This window comes from Theobroma cacao, chromosome 5 (genome assembly GCF_053813885.1).
Source record: "Theobroma cacao isolate CCN51 chromosome 5, ASM5381388v1, whole genome shotgun sequence".
Lineage (NCBI taxonomy): Eukaryota > Viridiplantae > Streptophyta > Magnoliopsida > Malvales > Malvaceae > Theobroma > Theobroma cacao.
The window spans coordinates 37,354,721-37,379,725 of NC_142643.1; the positions used below are offsets into that span (position 1 = coordinate 37,354,721).

General features: G+C 31.6%; 1 protein-coding gene across 1 annotated transcript; it reads right to left on the reverse strand.

Annotated features, from left to right (window-relative positions):
• Positions 1-6,298: 6,298 nt before the first annotated feature.
• On the reverse strand, positions 6,299-8,066 carry LOC18599184 (akuammiline synthase 2-like). The gene has a single exon (XM_018121247.2). It carries the CDS (start codon positions 8,012-8,014, stop codon positions 6,668-6,670), a length of 1,347 nt encoding a protein of 448 aa, XP_017976736.2. The 5' UTR covers positions 8,015-8,066; the 3' UTR covers positions 6,299-6,667.
• Between the last annotated feature and the right edge of the window lie 16,939 nt (positions 8,067-25,005).

Sequence of the window (25,005 nt, forward strand, 5' to 3'; positions counted from 1 at the left end):
ACTTCCATTGAGGTGAAGGTCTTCATTTTTGAAACATGGATTGGCCTGCCGTTTTTGTCTGTGAAGGGCCAAGATTAAAGTTTTGGTACATTATAGTATCCAAATCCTGCAAAACTAATGGGTTTGAAATGGAACTCACAACATGGTAGATGTTGATGTCTCCTTTCTTTGTTATACCAATGTGCTTTGCCATTGCTACCAAGGTAGCATTAACCAATATGTCAGCTAGGACCTGAAGGTGTAACTTCCCACTTGGTAATGTCTATTTCGAGAGGGAAGGAACAGGCTAAAAATATTAATGGATAAAAATGTGCTTCATTAATTTTAAAAATTATCATGTTATATAAGATGCAATTTATTCATTTTTCACAAATTTTTCCTCTCACGACTCATTTGCCTTTCTCTTTCTCTTAGGTGACGGTGGCAGCATCAGATCAACGCTTTCCACGACCAAATCCGACTGTGAAAAGCCTTGAATTCAACATCCTTCGTTGTATCTGGTCGAGGAAGTGCCAGATTTGACACTTCCTGGCCATATTCCAGCTATCAAATGTGGCACTTCACTACTTAACATACCCTAAAAGTATTGTGGGAAGTTCGCAATATCTGACTTTCACATGACCTAACAGCTCCTTTAGTGTGAATAATGTTTGCCAATTCATGCATAATACTAACAATCATCATTTTCAACTGGTCAAGCATATACTCAACAGTCTACAACAGCATTTTGCACGTTCCTCGGTAGTAATCCTATTTCCTGAAGTGTCAAGAAACAACCAACTATTCCTCACTCCAGTGCCGTGGTCGAGTATCGTGCTCTTTCTTCTACTACAGTGGAAATCACTTGGTTGTCTTTTTCTATGCAATATTACCATTCACATGTCCACTTTGCATCTCTCCATCAACCCAGCATTTCATGAAAGAACTAATCACATTGAAATCGATTATCACTTTGTTCGCGTAAAAATGGTCCTTGAATCTCTTGTTACACAATCCTCAAAACATCAAGCGCGTGATGTTCTTCATAAGCCTTATATATCTTAGGTGTCCATCCATTGTCAAACTAGGTCTTTGACTCCCCAACCCTGTTTGAGGGGGAGCGTAAAGAGACTTGACGAATGCCAAGCACAAGTTAAGAATTAAGGCTGTAATGCAGACTGACTTGATCTACTACTGAATTGCATATTCTTTGCAGATTCTTTGGAGTATCTTAACATATATTTGATTTACTACTATATTTATAATTGTAATTATATTGTTATCATTTATATCTTCATATATTTGTATATATATCCCTAGTCAGTACAATATCAAACTCATTGAAAAAAAAAATTAATGATTTACGATCTCTATATTCTATCTTATAAAACTTCTTACTCCTCTCCCCTGGCTTCTGTCTTCTCCCCACGTCTCTTTCTCATTCACTCCCAAACCTTTTAAAAAATGTCATAGAATACCTGTTGAAACTCAGAAATCCCATTCATATTCTTTTGAACCCGTGTCGCCAACATACGAGCCTGCTTCTAAATTTCATATTGTGATATAGATCCGTTTCCATATATTAAATACACAATGCAGGGATTGTACGTGTACGATTGCAGCATCGACACTTTCATTTATTAAGTTGTCTTGTACTGCACCTCGATTGATTTAAGCTCACTGAATTTTTTTTTATATAAAGCCAACCACTACTTTGTTGACATCCTCAATTGTTTTTGGGTATCTGACTAGCTGTTACATTGTGGATCATCAATTTTTTTTTGTTTTGTTTTTAGAAATAGTTAAGATGTATTATACACCAAAAAGAGATAAGGATGAGACAAAAAGAGCCCACGGCTACATTAAAAAACTGCCTGTGGGATCATCAAGTTTTAAATGACTGAAAAATATTTGACTATTTGATATACGGTGTGGACCATGTCATGCTTTTAAATGATTTGACTTTTCAGAACAGAGTCTTTTTATATGATTGAATATTTTTATGAACTTTTGCCTTTCGCTTTTTATATTTATTCTTTTTTATATAAAAAATAAATAAAAATATCAATCAAACAAAATTTTAAATTTATAAACTATAGTTTTAGACAAATTCTATGTCTGATACTTCAACTAGCATTAAGGAGTTTTCACAAAAAAATAAATTCTTTTTTAGTTTGATTTCTAAAATTAAAATATAATCAAACAATTGACTTAATAATAGGTGAATACATTATAAAGTTAAATTCAACCTCTTTTTGTCTCCAAATAAACAAAAAAAAAATCCACCACCGAAGTAATTTTCGGTGTCTACATCTTCAGATTAGGCTTCTATCGGTTCATAAATCGCTATCTTTTACTCGAAATTATAAGAAAAACCAAGTAATTGCACCTGCAATTGGTTTGCTGGGAGTAATGAGAAAAGCAAATTGATTGTACTTGCAATTGGCAACTAACAACTAAAGTTGATATAGAAAGAAAGTGCAAAGAGACTGTATTTGTTTTATGTTGGAATTTATGAGTTTGGGCTCCAGCTGAAGGTTCGAACTTGAAATCTCTAGATTGAAAATTCAAGCTTTAATTTACTATTGGATTGTCCCTCTTTGAGGTTAGAAAGATTGTATTTATGACATTAATGATGATATATATATATATATATATATATATATACACACACACAATATTATCATATTAAATCTCTCTTTCTTAGATTTTTTATTTATCATTTGTTTGGTTGAGATATTTTTTCTTTTCATTTTTTGTTCTTTGTTAGTGTTTTTTTATATAATTTTTTTATTTTTTGCAAAAAAAATAAAAATATCAACTTAATGTAGCTTTACTTTTCTATATGCAAAAATCCATTCTTTTAATTGCAAATACATGTACAAAAGTTTTCAATGAAAATTCACGAGTTCCTTTTTTTTTTTTTTGGTGTTTCAACTATAAGTCACCGCACTTTTCTTTTCTCACGATAACATCTTTACTTCAATGATGCTGCTTTTTTTTTTTTTTTGGGAAATAATATTTTACAATCTAATCATTTGAGGAAAATAAACTTCTATCACATCATTCATCATCAAGTCCCAAGCTCCAGTTGGACTGTCAAAAAAAGCAAATCCTTTATTTGTAGAAAAACCTTTGTTTGCCATAAAGTCAACTAGCACATTTCCTTGAAAACATGATGGAAATGGACTTCCCATTGATGATGAAGTAGACTATGAATTGCTTGAATTACGTTCGAATTGAAAGATGGATGAATCAATGAGTAAGTAATGGTTTGTGTCCAAGTTTACTGTCAACTTGAAGATCAATCTTTCAATGGCCTAAGTCCCAAGCTAGGCTCAATACCTAGTATACTCCCCAAAGTTCTACCTCGCTTAAGTACGCGATAGTCCGTATGACGCTTAAGTGGATGTTTCCCACAAACCAACTAATAACTTATGTATATCTGAACAAACATCAATAATAGTCACAAATTAGTGTAAGGCAATGTAACATCGAAATCATAAGGTATAACGAATTCCATATGTGCAATCACTAAAGCCACATAAAGAAAATATTTTATTAATATCAAGATAAATACAAAGAGACCAAGACTCTCCATCGTCGGGCCATAAGGGTAGCCTTAGATGGTTCACTATGGACATGCCTTTACTAGTGAGGCAGCCAAACAATTCGTCGACTGCTAAACTCCTATAAAGAGTTTATGAGGTTTTACAAGTATTTCATCAAAAGCCATTACAACAAGTGAGATGGGGACATTCTTTTTCTAAAGGAATTTTGCCCTAAAGATCTAATAAGAATTTATAGAGATGTTACCAAGTGCCATTACAATGTTTAACAAGGGACATCTCCCTTGAGGGTACAAAAGACTTAATCTCCTAGGTAGTTCTACCTTGTCATAGCTCTATATAAGGTTAGGTCATGATATCCTCCCCCACTCAATCTGTTGACATCTTCATTGGCTAGTTGACTTGGAACTCTTCAATCTTCTACTTAAAGGCATAGAGATCGGTTTCCTTCTCCTAGGTGATTTCATCTGGTCCCAAACATTCCTATTTCACCAAAAACTCTTATGTTGATCGTCGATTGATTATGGTTGTCCTCTCTGCCAAAATCACCTCTACTTGGCGTGGTGATGGTGGGTTGGTGGTGATGGTAACTGTAATGTCAGATGGTTTTATTAGGTTGGAGAATGGACAAACAAATATGTACAGAGAGGAATTGGAGAGAAGAAGAGAGAAAGAGAGACTACTAAAATTAGTTGATCATTTTTAATGAAACCCCATATTGTACACGTTGTAAAGACCTCGAGGGTCCATGTTCCAAGTTGAAAATGGTTTTTGTGACATTTGACTTTTGAGGCATTACTTGCTGCAATTTGATTTTAGAGGCACTTTATGGTTTGTGAGCATTTTGTTTATATAATAAAACTTATTGAATATTAGAAGGTTTTGGTGTCTCTATCGTATAGCTTTTAGCTGCACATTTTATATGCTGTCATATGATTTAAGATTGCAGTCATATAGTATACAGCTGCACTTTAATTTTGCTGTTGAATCCCATAAACAAGTGCAGCCATACTTTTCCATACATTGGCTAAGGCTGCACCTAGAAAATGTGCAGCCTTAACCTAAGGCTGCACATTTTTCACCTATAGCTGCAATTTTTTTTGCAGCCAAAGGTGAAAAATGTTGTAGTAACGTTTCTTGACATATTTCTCCCATAATATATAGTTTTTCCATAACTAAAATAAGAAAAAAAGCCAAGAATTAAAGAAATTAAAGAAATGCTAAGTTCAAAGAATTTTCATCAAAAAATTTTTTTTTAATGAAGTTATATATAAATAATACTATATAAACGTTATTCTATTATGAAAATTTGACCCATCGAATATCAATCCTAGATTCATCCCTGCCCCTTCTCCCTCCCAAATGTACGCTTCTATCAAAAGAATTGGGTTTGAGTTCCTCAATTTTCAAATTAAAAAGGAAAGAAAAACCTATAGTTGCTCTTTGATTGTCCATTTGCTTCACGTTTATGTTATTCTAAACACTTTCATCATACTTTTAGATCAAAAATTGGAAAAAAAAAATTGATCAGACAATTTGATTAGTTATTTTCAATTTATTTGGCCAGGCATACATTTCAACTTCATATATACCAATAATTAGATATATATTACACCAAATAACTGCCAGGTTCAGTACCAACAATACACAAAAATTACTGGAAAGCATGTCTGAAGTGGAGAAGGAGAAGTTTGGGTTTGACGTGAAAAGCATAGATTGGAAGCATTACATTGTAAATGTGCATATTCCTGGTTTAAGAAGGTATGTCATGAAGGAGAAAGGCGTATCTAAGCTGTAGGTTGTGGCTGCTAATTGTGCAAAAATGTTGCGAAGCCTAGTCGTGCATATATACATTGGATATGCGAGCAACATAGTTACAAATAAATATTGTCAGTCCATACATATATTTGGCAAGTGCTTTCTTGATGTTTGTCACGCATGAACTACTTAATATCTTCTTCATTCGAATGACACTATATATAAAAGGAAGGCTTAAATAAGTATAAATTATACATGTAATTTTACATTTTGTTTGTTTATACATGTAAGCACAAAATAAAAATTATGTTATGGAGTCATTGTATTTAGAAGGAGCTGCTTATTTTGTTTCTTTTTAGGTGTTTGATGTTTTGTCATGGTTGGTCGTTTTGGCTTTCTGCTAAGCCCCATTTTTTGATTTAAAGTTTTTAAAACGTATGCTACAACTATTATTTAAAAGATAAAAAGAAAGTTAAAGATGAAAAAATTGAATAACAATCCAGGGTAATATTACTATCATCCAATTATGAATGCTAAGGAGAGTCGGAAGTTTGGTTAATAATATTATTCTTTCCGTCTCATATATAATGTTTGATTTTAGTTTTACACAAAAGTTTAAAAAATTTTAAATTGAATTTTGATTTTCATTGTTTATAAATTTTATTTACAAATTTGTCCTTGAAAAACTAAAATAAAAAATAGTAGATAGTTATATTTAAGGGTAATAAGGAAAAGTGATGAAAATGATTTTTTTTTTTTTTTACTTTTTGTAAAAAAATTAATTTGGGACAACTAAAATTATGCAAATAAGATAATATTATAGGACCAAAGGAGTAGCTTTATATGATATCATCGTCAAAGTGATCCAATTTTACGAGATAATACTAAATTTTCCGATATCAGTTGTTTATGATAAGATGCGATACCAGATAATGAAACAAAGATTGCGATCAAGAATAAGAAATCAAATTTGATTATCAATCTTGTCTGGAGGAGCTACCATTCTTTTTTCTTCGGTTTGCTCCAGCTTTCTTTCTACGATGTTGTTCAGCCGGATCTTTTTACCAGGAGCTGTTTCTGCCGGATGCTGCCAACTTCTCATTGAGCAGCTTCGATTTATTGTAAATATTTTGTTTTGACTCTATTAAGCTAGCTTCTATGCCAAAAGGAGTCCCTTACCACTAAAGTAGAAGACTCTCCGTGGCATCCTTACTGCTTATTCAATAAAATACCAAATTACAAAAAAAAAAAAAGAAAGAAAACTTACAAGCTAGATTTATGAGCCAAGAGTGATTCATCATGCATAAAATTCAATATCCTAGCTCGACTCATATTTACCATGCATGTTGCATAATAAGCTATCAAAGGCAATCAGATGGGATTATTATACTGGGGTTTGGGGAAGCATATTGAAGGAAATCAGGATCATTTTCCAGTATTTCCATTTCTTTTTCACGCAGGGTTATCCAAGTTTCTATTCCTCCAGCGTTCCAATCAGCTTTTTGGAATACGATGGAGCTCCTGACCATTGCACCAATTTCCCCTACAAGCCCAACCCAAACAGGTTTTCCCCATCCAAAATCGGCTTCACCAAAACCAAAATTTAACCAACTTGAAAAGCAAAAATCTTCTGGGTTTTCCTTGGAGGTCTCTTCCAAGGATTTGAGGTACTCAGAAATGCCTTGAAGCCTTCTATCACCTCGGTGAACATTCAGGAAACTCTCAGTTTTTGCATATGCTTCTCTTAATAAGATTACATGTTCATGTAACTCTGCATCAATATTAGCGAAGTCGCAGACTGCATATGCCCACAAGAAGCCGTTCCCAATAAAATTACTAGATAAAGGTGGCATCATTTTTTCCCTAATGTTAACTGCTTGGACAAACATGGAGGGTTTATAGGCACCGACAGATGCTTTCTTGGAAGCAGCCAGGATAGATTTCCATATGAAACCAGTCATTGCATCAATCCGAGTTGGATTTACAACATTTTCGCTTTTTGCTTTACCCTTTAAGGTGGCAATGGCCCTAGCATCAAACACAAATCTCATCATCTTATACTTACCTTGGTTAAACCAAGAGCTTTCTGCAAAAGATATATACTTCTTTAGCAATGATTCGTCTGGAGGGAAACGTAATGCTCCCTCAAACATACGGGGATGTACTACGTTGTCATGACAACCCCGTGACGCAGCCACCCAACTTTTAAGGAAAAGACTCAGGGTGCTTCCATCAAAGATCTTGTGCGAAGCCACCATACCGAGTGCTACGCTCCCACAATCAAAAACGTTTAGCTGTATTGCTAGCAGAGCAATGGATTCAGCGTTTGATTCCTGGGGTTGGAATGGAACAAATTGGTTAAGCAACTCCAGCTTCGGATGCTGAAGGAAATCAGACATACGACTTCCCACATGAGCTTCAATATATGGAACACCTTGCTCAAAATCATCGATAAAAAGGTTGTTTTTTACTCTGCCAGAGACCGGGTATAAGGAATTTAGAGTATCAGAGAGTGATTTTTTGAGTTTAGCTGAGATGTGTAAGTTATTAAAATGGGCATTATCTTTGATACGGTAAAAGAGAATGAGTGGAACAAAGGCTGCATTGGGAATGAGTTGGTCCAAAAAGGAAAGTTGGAATGGTTTCAGAAGATGGAGTCCTGGTGAAGAAGGTTTGATGATTTCTCTTGAAACTATACCAAATTCCATACTAATCACACTAATCCTTTGGAAATATTCTGCCACCCAACTTTTGACTATAAAGAAGATTTAGAGGGGGTTGGGTTATGATGTCCGCTTGATGTTGAATATATATATATGGATGCTTACCCTTGCTGTTATCTATATTAACGAGTAAATGTCAAGAAAACTTACTAGATATTTGGATTTAGCGTTGACATTACTACCATTATCCAGAATATGTAAATGGTAAAGTTAGGGAGCCATGACTTATGACTAGAGTCACTTAAGGACCAAGCTACCCGTCTGAGCTTATAAGCTCAGGCTATTTCGCATGTCTTTGGATTGAATTTCTTAGTCAAGTCTACCATTAGGTAGTTTAAAATAGAGATGAGTAAAATCAATTCAGACCAATTACTTACCCAAACTTAATGTGATTTGGGTAAAACGATTCGGTCTAATTGATCAAAAATATTTGGTCCAACTAATTTTTTGATCGATTCTTGATTTTAAAATTTTTGGACTAATCCACCCAAAAAACCAAACTAATTATATATATATATATATTAATATATACAAATTTTTTATATATATTAACAAGAATTAATAGTAAACTTAATTAATAATATACTTAATATATATTAGGGCATTATATGTACATATACAAATCATAATCATAGCAATTTAATATTAGTTATATATATTTATTTATAAATTTGTATTAATATGAAATTACAAGTTATATATTTTAAATGATATAACTTATATGTTAATATTATAATATATGATAATAAATATTCTACACATTAATATGTTATAATTATTACACTTTACTAATGTTTCGTAACATAAAATGTTATGAATATATATAATTATATATATTTAATTTATACATAAATATTACTATAATTTATAATAAACTTTATTTATATGATTACACTTAATAAGTTTATTAGTTATCACCTTAAATTTTATAATATATTGTTTATAATTAGTTATTATTTATACAAACTTTGATATAAAACATTATATCATATAAGTTATGTCATTAATTTCATATTTATTTATATAATTACACTTAATAAGTTTATTATAAATTATAATAATGTTTATATATAAATTAAATATATATAATATATTTATACAATTATATATGTATTCATAATATTTTATATTATGAAACATTATTAAAATGTAATAACTATAACATATTAATATGTAGGATATTTACTATAATATATTATAATATTAACATATAAGTTATATCATTTAAAACATATAACTTGTAATTTTATATTAATACAGATTTATAAATAAATATATATAACTAATATTAAATTGCTATGATTATGATTTGTATATGTATATGTAATACCCTAATATATTTTAAGTATATTATTAATTAAGTTTATTATCAATTCTTCTTAATATATATAAAAAACTAGTTTGATTTTTTGGGTGGATTGGTCAAAAAATTTTAAAATCGAAAATCGAACAAAAAATCAATTGAACCAAACATTTTGGACCAATTAATCCAGTGAATCAATTAGACCGAATCATTTTACTCAAATCACGTTTAATTTGAATGAATAATTGGTTTAGATTGATTTTTCTCACCCCTAACAATAGCCATGGAAACCTCTAAATTAACACCTTTAAATAGAATGCAAAAATAATGTGCAGCCTAACAGGAGTTGATAAATCCCTTGTCGACCCGTCTAGGCCTGTAAGCTCGGACCACTTTAAGTCTAACCTGAACTTAGATTTTTAGTTCAAGTCCACCTAACACCACATAATTCAAGGTTATTAGTTACTAAATAATTAATTTATATTTAATTTCAGCTTTTTTCACCTAATATCTTGTGGTATGTTTTGTTTTTTCAATTAACATACTTAAAAGGGTTTAATTGTTAATTTTGTCTAATAAAATTACCAAAAATACTCTTAATTCAAACTTAACTTATTTTTTCACACTTACAAAATTAATAGTTTAACTCATTGTGAGAACAAATGTTATCTATAAGGTGCTAATTATGGGAAAAAAAAGGTATCCACACTAATGAATTGAGAAAAAAGAAATCACAAATGTATCGTATGAATGAAAAAAGTTGAAATTACATTTGTTCATTAAATTGGAGTTCATAAAAAAAATGTGCGTTGACAATCAATTTTTCTTTTTCTTAATAATTGAGCAACATCAAATTAATGGAGAAAGTGTCAGATTTAAAGCCTTGATCCTTCCAACAAAGAAGTCATAACCATTAATTGATCACATTAACAATTGTCATAACGTGCAGGTCGGGAAATTCGATCGCTTAACATGAAATAAAGTTGCTACCAAACTTTTAATTTAAGGGTAATTGGTTACCTATATGAATCTATTTTTTTAAAAATGACATCCTAAACTTAACCTAACCTAAGTTCTAATCTACAAAACAATTTTAGAATTTAGGAGTATAGTTACACGCGGGAAGGTACTAGCACCCACGACACCCATTCAAAAATCTGTATCAATTAATTATTCTATCTTAACCTTAATTAATAATTCTTGACTTCATATTTGTTAATATCCTCCTATTTATTCACTCCAAAAAAAATTCTCTTATTTATATATTTATTTATTCATTGTCTTTTTCTTCCATTTGTCACATTTTCCAATGGCAATCAACCTCCCCCTCTTTTGTAATTTTCATTTTGTTATTATTATTTTATTTAAAAATATTAAAAAATTATCTCTTAACCTATTTAGATTAGGTTTGAGAATTTATAACCATTAATTAGATTATCTTAACCTAGCTACCAGTTAATAAGTGACTTATGTATCCCTCTCCCCATATTAGCTATTAACTTGAAGTTTAGTGGGGCATTAACTACTCGATCCCCTTTTCTCCCACCCCCTTTAATCCTTTTCTTTAGTTCCCTTCCAAAAGGATGACAGAAATTAGGGAATTTTTAACAACTTTTTGCAAAAAATAGCATATATTGTTAAAATTTTCTATTATATGAGCTACTATTAATTGGTAATTTCAGTTTAATAAAACAAATTAATAATTTAGTCCTATTGTAAGACAAAGTATGAGAACCCAATTACTATTAAAGTGATTTATTGATGATGGACTTTGCACGTCTTATTGGGTCAGTATAGTTTAGTGATTGTGTAGGCCTTAGCCTAATAAGCCTTTAATGGGAGGCTTCTAGGGTTATTATTTTTATATTTGGCTAGGTCCTCTCTTCACTTCTAATGAATGGTTTCTGCCTATTGTGAGCCACCAAAAAGATAAGAGCGAAGAGGAAGACTTAGCCTTTACCAATAATTTTTGTCATAATGTGCAGGTTCGGGAACTCAACCGCTAGACGTGAAATGGAGTCGACACTAATCTTTTTTATTGAGGTGCAATTGGCCATCTATTTGAGTTTATTTCTTTAAAATGTTACCTTAAGTTTTACCTAAATTCATTTTAATGAAATAAGCTCCGGTCGACAGAACAATGTTTGGGTTCAAAAGTACTATTACATGTGGGGAAAGTATTAGCACCCTTACGACACCTATTCAAAAAACAATACCAATTAATCATATGTTATCCTTACTTTCCCTTAATTCTTGATTTTTATCCTACTTCCCTTAATCATTATTCGTTACATTATTTTTGGTTTATTCACGACCTGAAGTGCATTATTCAGTTTATTTGTGTGATGTACATGTGATGCAATTATGGAATGCATGATATAAATCTCAATAACTATCAAATGACAACCTTTTATTGAGAATATTTCTCGAATTCACCCATTATAATGGTAAGATCTAAGAATACTCTTTCTCCTAGGGAATTACTCGGGAAAACTTGCCTTCACAATCTTATCAAGTATATCCCATCGTCAGGGTAATCATTTGAGGGTAAAAACAATAATTTCAAGAATGCAAATCCTAGTACGAGTAAAGGTCTTTTATTAAGAACATTCTTCGAGCTCTTCTATCATACTGGTAGGACTCAAGAATATTCTTTCACTTAGGAAATTTTTCAAGTGAACTCGCTTTTGCAAGCCTCTTGAAAAGTCCCATCATTGGGGCCTGACTTGTGTACAGAATATATCGAAATGATATGACATTTAAATAGTGTAATGATGGTGCGTGGCAAGCTATAAATTAAAGTATTAATTGTTATTTATACCATATGTTCATTATTAATTATCATTTTATTTTTTTATTTTATTTCTATTTTATGCTGTTTTTATTTTATTAATATCCTTTTGATCAATATTTTTAAAAAAATATATATTTGGATTAAAATATTGGGATTTAAAATTAAAACCCTTCCATTTTGTTGGTGGAGTTTAAATTAAATCCCTTACTTAAGAAAATTAACTAGAGATTGGGACTTCTCGCATCCCAAGTAAAAATTCCATCTTTAGTATAATCAAAATAATATGTTTCATACCATTATGTGTTTTATTTTAAAAGCATGCATATTCTATATATATATATATATATATTTTAAGCCTGAATATCTTTATTTTTTTATTTCTACCCAACAACATTCCATTTTTTTATTAATTAATTTTAAATATTATTTGAATTAAGAAATATTGAGACTTAAAACTAAAACCCTAATAGAATTTTAGTCTCTCACCTAAGAAAATTAATCCAAGATTACGACTTTTCACGTCTCGAATAAAAATTCCATCATCGGTTTAACTCAAATAACACATTTTATTTTTAAATTTTTTATTTTATCATATTTCTTTTATATGTCTGCCTTTTTAAAATTTTTTCTTTTCTTAACACATTAATCTAATAATATTATGCATATTTTTTCAATACGTATTAACACAACTAACAAAAACTAAATAACTAACATGAAAATGTACAAACAGTAAACGCAAGCCCAAATTCACAAAACAAGAAAGAATAACTCAACTGAAATTCATACCAAACAAACCCAAGGTCCAAAATCAAATAGGCCACATAGGCTTGGCGCAGCGATGCCTCCTTAGGCCTTTCTTCCTTTTTCTTGACGCTGGCTTAAGCTTGGTTCTCCTTTTTCTTCAACAACGAAAAGCACTTGCTGGGCTTCAAACCCTAGACGTCCCAAAAAGCCACCTCAAGCCTTGACCACCACACCTCACTCTTTCTCCCCATGCTCTTTATTTTCCTTTGGTTTTTTTGCTTTTTTCTTCTTCTTTTTTTTCTCCCTTAAACTACATGTGCTTCACATGCTAACATAGGTATATAAACTGAAAATAAAATCCTAGACCATTTTTTTGTCTTCCTTTTCCCTCTCAAGTAGTGTCAAAGATCTTTCGTTCTTCACTTAAACCCAAAGATCTCTCCTTTAGCCAAAGAAAGACCCCAAAGAACCTTAACCTTGGAGCCAAAATCTTTCATAGTCAAGGTAGCTTGGTCGTGACCCTTTCAACCTTTTTTTTTTTTTTCTTTTTTGGTTGATTTTAGTTTGCTAGTCTTTTTCTCTTTTGCTTGGATTGTGGTTTTTATGTTTTTTTTTTTTTTTGAAGTTATCAGGTTTTGCTTATTGTGGCTTTATGTGGAATGGTTGGTGGATTTTTTTGCTGTAGGGTTCACTCTCTAGTGATTTAAGGTTTCTTGTTTCCTCTCCCCTTTTTTCTTCCTTAAAAAATCCCTATTTTTTCCCTTTTCAATATCTTCTCTTTTATAAGCATGGAAAAGGGTTTTGAAAATCCTTTTCCTGTGCTTGCTGCCATTGGCAGTGCCTTGGTGGTTGCTGCCAATGGCAACATTCTTAAGTTTGGCAGATTGCTGCCTAACCCTTGATTTCAAAATTATTTTTATTGTTTCTCACAAATTAAAGAAGGGGAAAAGGGTGAATCTTAAAGATAAAGGGTTTTACCTAAAAATGGTGTTCTTTGAGAGAAAGAGGCATTGATTTGCCTTGGGGAGAAAGAAGCTTCACTGCCATGGCAATTACCTCGGTTGTCATGCATAGTATCATGAGCCAACATTGTACCAGACTATGATATGTAGAGTTGTCATGAGATTGAGTCTTTTGTACTTGTAAGGAAAATGTCTCTTTCAAACAACGTAATGGCTCGTGGTGGCACCTCCAAAAATACTTACTAAGTCTTTAGGGGGAAAGACCCTTTAGGAAAGAGATGTCTTCATTTCAAGCGTTGTAATGGCTATTGGTAGAATATTTGTAAAATCTTGTAAACTCTTTATAGGGGGTGAGCAGTCAGTGGATTGTTGGGTTGCTTCACTAGTAAAGGTATGTTTGTAGCGAATCATCTAGGGCTCCCCTTATGACCCAACGATGGTGTGTCTTGGTCCCTTTGTAATTAATTTCATATTAATAAAATAGTTTTCCTTCCTTTTTATAACTTAGTGGTTGTATATATGGCATTCAGTATGCCTTTTGATTTTGATGAGGGTTTTCTTAGTCTAATTTATTGTTATTATTATTGTTGGATCAGATATAACCGAACATTGGCTAACTTGTGTGGAAGCATCCACTCAAATGCTACACAGACTATCGCATACTTAAACAAAAGAGCGTAGTTCATGAAACACAGCATGGAAGTAGGAATTATATATATATATATATATATATATATATTATTTTGATTAAGTTAAGGGTCCTTAAGCTTTAAAGAATTAAAAGGTCATTAAAAAGCAATTTAAGCTTCCTCTGAAAGCCAAAAGGAGCCTAAAAGAAAATTAGACCAAATAACAATCTAATGAAAGGAAAAATAAGTAAAAACATAAATATAAGGAGAACATTTAAATACAAATAAAAGTTCTGGACACAAATGGTGCCTACAACTATCCCTCTTTTCATATTGCTGAAGATCAGGAATTGAGCAACGGCGTAGGCACTTTGCTTTGATCAAATTGAAAATGCTCCTCATTTTTTAACAAGGCTATGCAACTTTAAAAAACTATTAAAAATGATTAAATGGAAGTTTTGACGATGGTTATCCGAAGGTTTTTGAGATGTACCCAGATGTTTTAAAATTGTTATGCATAGGTTTTGAAGATGTACCTAGAAGTTTTGCAAAATATACTTGGAGGTTTTAAAAATGATTACCCAAAGGTTTTGGAGAATATACTTGGAGGTTTTTAGAATGATTACTCAAAGTATTTAAAGAATGTATCCGGAGGTTTTAAAGAGTGTTCTTGGAGGTTTTGTAAGAAAAGATAAAGTTCCTCATCTTTAAATGAGGCTACGTAACTTAAAGAATCTTCAAGATTACCTAGAAGGTTTAAAGATAGTTACCTAGAAGATTAAATGATGGTTACTTTGATGTTTTAGTGAACATACCTAAAGGTTTTGAAAATGATATTCGAAGGTTTTGGAGAATGTACCTAGAGGTTTTGAAAAAGTACTCAGAGTTTTTAAGGATTCTACCAAGAAGTTTTAGAGATTGTATTTGAAGGTTTTGAAAATTATACACGGAGGTTTTGAAAACACACTTGGAGGGTTTAGAGGGAAGATCATGCTCTTCATCCTTAAATGAGACTACCCAACTTAAAAGAAATATTAATGATGATTACCCGAAAGTTTTCAAAATGATTACCTAGAGGTTTTAAAGAATGTACTCAAAAGTTTTGAAGATATACTTAGAGCTTTTAGAAAATGTAATTATAAATTTTGAGAATTCTACCTTGAGGATTTGAAAGAGGTCACTTGGAGGTTTTGAAGATAGTTTCTTTGATAAAAATGTATTTCAACTTAATCAAAACTTGATATATTCACAAAATTCTATAATAGATGGCCTCTTATTCTCTTATAAGTCCAAAAACAATGTGCTAATTTTGACTTTTTACATGAAAATTTTCAATGTCAGCGTTGCATGGTCATGTACATGATCATTTATGTATGTATGATTACATGATGGAAAAGGAAGATACTCATAAGCATATTTTCATTTTCAACTTATTCCTCTATTGGAAAACCATTATTCTTGTCCTTGGGAATTTTTTGGTGATGTTTTTGTGCAATTGCCAAATTTCTCATAACAACCAATCTAGTCATATTGATTTGGATTCTTGAAATCATTTTCTGACAATAAATATCAACAGGAAATTATGTATCAATTCAAACTTGATTTCAATGGCTTCTTGTTTCTTGATCATAACAACACTATTTTGCAAAACATTCTCTCACTTTTCCTAGGAAAATGATTTTATCCTTTTCACAAGATGCTTGTCTTGTCATATAAAACTTTGATTTCATGTAATGATAACAAAAGTTTCCTTATAATGACTAAGAAATCTCTCCTCTTCTTTTTTTTTTTTTAAACAAAATTTTCTTTACTTGCAAAAACATCTTGAATTTTGATAAAATGACAACAAAATTGCCCAACACCATTATTTTCATTATCAAAGATGGTTAAATTTTGGAACAAAAAATGCATCAATTCTACACCTTTCTTTGTTGAAGGGGTAAAGCATCCAAGTTGGGAAAAACATGTGATATTTGAATCCCTAGAGAATTGGTGATTGCTATTTGAAATGACTTTCGATTAGTCAAATAACTATTTAGTCTTTGAAATGGATTGGTTCGTACATCAAGGTCTTGCTAAACAAGAAAGGCTTCACCACTTGATGGAGAAAGGAAAAGTTGACATTTCTTCATTGAAGCTCACAAATGAAACTTGATTTCGTAAAACTTATATTCTTTGAGAATCAATTTTTTTTTTTTTACAAAAGGATTCTTTTCAAATCACAATCAATTTTGACACTCTTAATCTCATTATGTGTGGCATTTGATAAGTGTCAAGACCAGCTTTAGAGAGTTAAGATTTACGAGGTTGTTTTGGAAAAGAAAGGTTCAAAGTTTAGCATTAATTTTCTATTAGATCTTAAATCTTATATTTTTAAGTAAAAGGTTACAAGATGGTTTTTAAATTACTTTATACAATCACTTACCCAAAAAGGGTTATTATGTGGGGCAGTTTATAGTGGGACAGGAAGCATCATGGTTGAGGGTATACTGATCTAGAAGGTTTGTCTACCCAAAAAGGATAGGCTTTTCGAAAACTAAGATATTCGCATATTAGCTTTATGTGGAGAGTGTCTATTAGCATGTCATATTGTCTACCCAAAAGGGAGCTTATGATGATGCACTCTGACTCTTCGATTATTTTAACACATTATGAACTGTTGCTAATTATTTTTCCCATTGACTAATAGTTGAATTTCTTGTCTTGAACAATGATCTTTAATATGAATAACAATCTAGCTACTATTAAGATTCTTAATGGGTCTAACTATAGGAGGTGGAATGAAGATTTGTCTTTTGTCTTGGTCATGAATGAAAGAGATATATGCTTGTATGTTGATATGCCTATTACCCATACTAATGAAAGCACCATTGAGCAAAAAGAATTCTTGACTAAGTGGGATAAAGCGAATCTCATTTGTCTACAGGCCATCAAAAGAACTATCTTTGAGTATCTGTTGAGTGGGTTGTAGACGACTAAAATTGTTAAGGAACTTTATGAAGATGCAGATGAAAAATACCAAAAATCTAGTAAGTTTGAGGTCGAAAATCTTATGAGTGAGCTTACGAGTGTGAAGTATGACAGTGTTTGAGAAGCCACTATCTTCGTCTACAAGACTCCTTACGTTCTTAGAGATTATCATTTGTGTTGGACAAGTGTTGCATATGTGATCGAGTTGTCTACAAGGTGAACATGCTTTTCGTCATCATCATCTTAGACGAGTCGACTGACTGGAAAATAGTGCCAGATCTATGGATGGAACTGCAAACAGCGTTGGCAATTTTGTTTACTATGACCACATCTCAAGAATTGTGAACATCTCTGTGGTCGACTACCTTCTTCAATAGATGGAATCTTTCTTCTCCTAGGTCTTCCCACTTGACCTCGCTAAGGTGGTGGTAAAATGACAATTACTTTCACATCAGAAGGGATGGCCCAATCAGTGTGATGCCCAACTAGTTAAATAGTCCTAACATAACCCTCCACCTAAAAGGTAGTCTTGTAGTAGTTTGAGCAGAATTCAATAGCTAAACGTATGCACTTATTGCAAAGACAATGAATTCACAGTGGAAGCAAATAAAAAACATGGATTTTGTTTTACCTTGTTGTCGCAATGGCATGGTTGCAAGGTAGTAGATTGGTCTAGAACTCTCAACATGAACATGCCTTCATGGACAAGTTTACTATTGAGTTTTTCCTCCCATCTTTAACTTAGAATTGCACTCTATCAATAGATCCAATTGCAAAGTGATGTTCTTCATTGAACTATGTTTGTAGCTACCTAGTAGCCCAAGGGCTGAGGTCTATGTTCACATTGACGGCCTGCTCATGTCGATCATGGAACCAATGCTGGAACATGTCTCTAATGAACTCTATAAAAACGATGATTGGAATTTGTCTTGCATGCTTCAGACACGAGTTAACACATTCCGTAATGTTAGATGTCATGAGCTGATATTGCCTTATTAATGATCATGCATGTGCCCATCTCTTAGGGTCTATTTTCATAAGGGCATCATGGGCATCTGTGTGAATTTGGTTCAGTTGGTTTATATGTTTGTTGAAATCAGATACCTTTGTAACAATCTTGAGCAAGGGTGAAAATTATTGCAACATCATCGCGCTTGAACTTGTTTTTTAAGTTTTTTTGCGAATGATAATCACATAGCCCATGGTGCACATTTGGGTACGTATTTTTAACTACCTTCTTAATCCTTAAATACTAATAAAAAATGAACATTGTGTGTTCAGGACAACCAACACCACGATGTAGTTCGGTAAGAAACCACGTCCATAATATGGCCAACGCCAAATGCAACCAAATATATAGACTCAATCATGTCTTTGCATATAGCAACAAATAGAACACCTTTAAACCTATTTTTCATATGTGTGGCATCGATAGCTACTACAAGTAGTATTACAGCCTTGAACCCTAGATACAAGCCCCATAAGTCTAGAAATAATATTTGAATTGTTGTGCCTGATTAATAGCCACTGCAATGACTATATCGGGATTTTCACATTCCAACATATGGAAATAAGAGAGTAAAAGTTGGAATGACTCCTCCGAGGGACCGGAAGCAAGTTTCTCTATCTACTCCTTCTCTTGCCAAGCCTTACCATACAAGCATTACAATCCCCATTGAACCATCATCTTAGTCATTATGTTTTTAGGTCTCTATGTTACTCCATTAGCTTGAAGTTTGGAAGACATAAGTTCACCAATTAAATTCATACTTGTTGTTTAGAACCGACCTTGCAAACCATTGATAGTACACAATGTTTAACTTATATAACGTGTGAACTTGCCAATAATCTTCCTCAAGTAACTTCATTACATGCATAGTGAGCTTGCATGCCTTGTCTTTATAAGCAACCTCAAAATAAGTGTGACATGAGCTTTTACCTTTTATCTCGAACTACACTTTTAATGCCAACATGCTCAAAGCTTGTTTTAATTCGATCTTGGATGAAATAATTTTTCCTCAGTATAAGCAGCCATTGGTTAATGTGGACTCTTATGTGGTAATTGTTTACAAAGAGAACATATCTGCACCTAAAATAAGCCATGGACGATATACCCCTGCATTTACACTTTCTTGAACACTATCATTGAGTAATGTCTCAAGCGAACAAATTCCGTTGTCACCAACGATGGGGCTATTGTAAATAAGGCCATCGCACTGAACATCTCCTAAATCTATCGCTCTAGCATGGTCTTTACCGCCTTCAGCATGATTACAATTCAAAATGTCACTATTGTCACCCCAATCATCCTCTAAACAGTGATTATCCTTGTCATCAAAATCGTCATCAAAGTAATCTTCACTGATAGGAAACCAATCATCTTCACCTTGATCAGATGCAGCGTTATCGATGAACATCGTAGTGTCACTTGAAAATGGCATTGGACCCTTTGCAATATCACCCGACGGTTGCATTGGTTGGATAGAAGCAAGTAATTGGTTCGATGCACATGCTGATTAGAATTGTGTAGCCAATTATTGTACAAATGTTATGAGTGTACCGAACTGCACAAACTCATGTGCATGCTTTGTTGGTGATTGCATTTTTGTGGGTTAAGAATTGAATGGTGTGGTCTATGTGAAGTAGTATAAATCTAAATTTGATTGAGGTGATTACTATGTTGGATAGCTGCACGCCATTTTCAAAAAATAATTTCTACACGCCATGTTTAAAATTTTGCTACACGTCATGTTTACAATGTTCCTACTCGCCATGTACAGACAAATTTTACTACATGCCATATTCAAAAAAATGTTGATACACGTCATGTACAAAAATATGTTGTTACACACCATGCCATATTCAATAGATTTGTTACATGCCAAGTGTATTATAGTTGTTATATGCAGGCATGACATGTAACAACTTTGGGCAATGTTTTAATTTATAGATTTCACTTGAAACTTCAACACACCAACTTTGGGGTTTTGTGAATGTAAACCAATAAACTTAAGAATATACCTTGATGTCATCTCCCTCTTTGGTCTATAAATTGACGATGAGAGATAGATCAACGATGATATGACGGGATCGCAAGAGATAGGTCAATGACGATATGATGAGATGACGAAAGATGGATAGAGAAAGGTGGTGAAGGTTGTAAAATTAGAAAGAGTCGGATGGTGAGAGAGAGTTGAGAGAGTTAAGATAGCTAGATGGGTAGTGTTCTGGATGGCGAGAGAGAAATCGAGAGCATCTAATGTTTTTGAAAGGATTTTAAGGGCATTTTTATCAACTCATGGCAAAAATTGGATCAAAACAATTAATTTTATATTTAAGGTTACTTTTGTAATGGGCTTATAAGGTTAGCTATTTCTCACAATTTGCTCAAAAATAAAACCTATGTTATTTTTATAATCAGCATCACCTTTCATATCTAAGGAACCTGTATCATGAAACTTATATCACTCTATATGTTGAGCAGTAGCCCACTTTAATACCAATTGTTGGACCTCAGACAAAAACCAAATCACAATAACACAACACCCACAGAAGGTAGATAGTACAACTATTTAAAAATTGGCGTCGACTAAGAAAAAGGAAGCATTTTGGCGCTCCACTAAGGAAGATGAGAGAAATAGGCTATTTAACAATTGGGTTTTCACTTTGGGTGTTTCTTGGAGTATTTTGATCAAAGAAAATCATTGTACTCTATCAAATCTTGTGAGATTTAGTGTTCTAATCCTTGAGGAGGTGATCTCACTATATTGTTCCAATTGTTATATATCTTAAGTTTTAGGTGAAAGGCTTGAAATATTCATAAAGTATTATAACTTACTTATTTCTCATAAAGAACTTAATATTGTGTGGTTTTTTCGTTTATATTAAAGGGATTTGATGTATTTCCAATGTTATTTTTTTTTCATTAATATTTTTTATACTTATTAATTTATGTTTTCATTTGGTTGATTAGTTTGGATTAATCATATCGTTATATTATTGGTTCAAAATGTTCTGTTTGCACTTCCAGTGACTGTTGTGGTTTTGTGATTTTATTTTTGTCAGGAGTCCAACACAAGAGACTTCTGCATAATTCTTGGTTGAATTTTTCAAATTTTTTTTCTTAAATATACAAAATCAGATATGTACACACACATATATATATATTTAATAATTTAATAGAAAATTTATGAATATATACCCTTTCTCTAATCAAAATTTACACTGTGCTATAGCTTATGGTAATGTAACAAGACCAGGAAGAATTTATGCATGACAAATAGTATGGGAAGGGAAAGTCTCTTCTCTAAATCCCCTGGACGATTTCTTCCCGCACTAGTACTGGAGAATGAAAAGAAGCTGGCTGCGAAATGCAAGAAAACTTGTGCAAATAATTAATGCAGTTGCCAAAAAGTCGAAGGAATTGGGTTTACAAAGGTGATGGTTTCGCCCCCTTACTGAATCTCAAATTATAATTTCCCTAGAAAACATATTGATATTAAAATTATAACTTCTTAAAGTAAATATATGCAAAAATTTTGGTAAAACATATCAAAATAATTTTTTAGAAAAGTAAGATAATGACGATTTGTTTTCCTAGCCTTTATGCCTGAGTGAGAAATTGAAAATTAAAAAAAAAAAAAAGGGAACAATCAACTATTGAATATTAAGTAATTAATAAAAATTTTAATCATTGAGTTTTCTTTGGTATGCTACTAAAAATTTAAATTAACAATAATGTATTATTGAATTTCTTAGAAGAAAAATACAATGCTTTTTATAAGCATTTTAAGAAAGAAATTCTAATTAAATCATAAGGGTTAATAGAGTGAAATACAAAACTATTAAACAAATTTTCATTAGCAAAAGTTCAATTTAGTAACCTTTAAATTGAATAGCCAACTGAAATGAAAGAAAAAAAAATGTGGAAAGCTTTCCAATAATTTATTAAATATCACTTGAATTTAGAGGTGGTTACCAGGCCTCACTCTTAAAAGCCAACCTTGACCCTTGATATGTCTCTTCACATCCAAACCCAAAAAACTTAAGAGCGAAAGCATCAAACTTGCAGACACAAACAAAAACTTTAAAAGTATGCAATCAAAAAACAAACTAAAAATAAATCGGAGAACAACAAAACAACTTGACAAAAACAAAAGAAAAGAAAAGATTAAATCAAAGCAAAATAATAGAAAGACCAAACTAAAGCAGAAAAATCCATGAACCAATTTACATTACATTAACAAAACCTAAGAAAACAAAACTGAAATAAAATTAAACATTACAGAAAAGAACAACAAAACCAATAAGCAAATAACCAATCTATATGACAATAAGAAAAAAATTCGCAAACCCATCCCAAACCCGACTCAAATTGGGAGATGAAGACGATGAAACATGAACAATCAATTAAAAAAAAAAAAAAACCTAGACAATGAATACAATCATAGCACAATCAAAGCAGAAAAAACCAAGAAACCCAATACCAAACTCGAAGAGCAATACAATAAAAGGAACGAGGAGAACAACTTACAAAAAAAAAAAAACAACAGAAATCCGTAAAAGAAAGAAAATAATCCTTTAAAAAAAAGAAAGAAATGAACAAATATGAACAATAACTTAAAAAAAAAAAAGAATAACAGAAGAACAATCAAAGAAGAAGAAACAAAGCAACAAAAGACATCAAGAAAAGAGAGATTGAAGAGACTAAAGTGAAAGAAAGAAAGAAGAAATTTGACAAAATATCTAAAAAGATCTTTATATTATTTTTAAAAAATTAAATAAGTTTTTATACTTTTATTGCATTCAATCAAGTTTTTATATTTTTCATTTTAAATCAAATAAGTCCTATAATTGACTTAGTTAAAATGTTATTTGTCATTTTATATCATATGACGTTGACATTATATGTTAACATATCATAATTGATGATAATATGATATGCTAATATATCATAATTAATGATGACGTAACATGTTAATTTAACATGATAATATGACCATGTGGTAGTTTTTACTCTTTACATTAAAGTCATGTCAATATCATGTAGATATAAAATGACAAGTGACATTTTAATTAATAGCAATTAGTTAATCATTAGTTATAAAAGCTTATTTAATTCAAAATAAAAGTATAATAAAACCTCGATAAATTACTACTCTTAGAACTAAGAAAATTTATTAATTAATTGAGATATTATTTAATAGATAAATTAATAATTTATTAATTTATACATTAATTAATAAAAATTAATTTATTAAGGTATTCATTATTTATTTTTGTCAAAATATTGAACTTAGTACATTTATTGTGTATTTTGATTATACAAATATTACCTAATTACCAATTATGAATTATCATTATTCTATGTATTTATTTAACCAAAACAAGTTCATGAATGTAATTAGTTTTATTAAATAGAAGTCATGAATTTATCTATTTTTACAACAAACTAAAATTACATTCAATGTACACTTAATTAATATACTTATGAACATTAAGTCAAGCAAAAAGATATATAAAAAGAACATATGGTATCACAAACAGTAAAAATAAACACTATAGCTTTTCATTTCAAAGGTGTAAAGAAATCAACAATGAGGGTGAAATGTGTAAAACATTATATGAATATATCATAGAAAATTCAAATTGCATCTAAAAACAATTGCAACAGTGGATGTCAAAAAACTTTAACTTGCAAGTGAGCTAACCAACAGTATCAAATACGATAAAGAGGTCATTAGAGCATTTATAAAACCAATATCAATTTTCTTTTACAATACGAGAATATTACACCAGAGCTTCTTAATGTATGAAGAAAAGTTAGTATGAGGTTTAAGGAGACATCAATTTCAAGAAGAAATAAATAACATTGAAGTCATAATTTCGAAGATATCCTAATTGACTTAAGTATATATATAATTTTGATCTATAAGAAGATTATTAGTTTATATATCAAGTGAGATATATGTGTTTTACTAAGGGCATGTGTCACGACCCGGAACTCCCATTGAGCTCGTGACAATCGCTGTGACATCCCGATAGGCACTCATTACCCCGAATGCCGATTGAAACCCCGCAAGACTTAGCATCAGTTTTCGCATCTCCCCAATGAGCGACAGTTATTAAATCTCACATTTCAAAAAAATCATAAGTCATTTCCAAATCAAAACAATAAAATATTACTTTCTGACTCACAAGGGTATTTTCGTCATTTTTCTTCGAAAATACCGAAACTCGCCAAAAACATGGTGTAAAAGCTAAATATATTCATGCATACTTTAAATCAAATAACTGAATAATAAAATTACTTTTACAGTGACACATGGGCTCCCAACTGACTAAGAAGATGTAGGGCTACGAACCTTACTTTCTAGGATGCAACTCCGAGATTAATTCTCGTCTTAATCAACTATCAACAAATTGTCCTGAGCCTAAAAATTGGATAGGAAGAGGGGTGCGATTATGATTACATAATTCCAGTGAGTAAACAATTACCATCAAAAGCATATAAAACCGAGTAGATGGAGACAATATAAAACGTTATATCTCAATAAAGTTCATAACACAAAATT

Bases quoted from the DNA above. Each gene is read 5' to 3' on its own strand.
- LOC18599184 (XM_018121247.2), bottom strand. From the start codon at position 8,014: ATGGAATTTGGTATAGTTTCAAGAGAAATCATCAAACCTTCTTCACCA.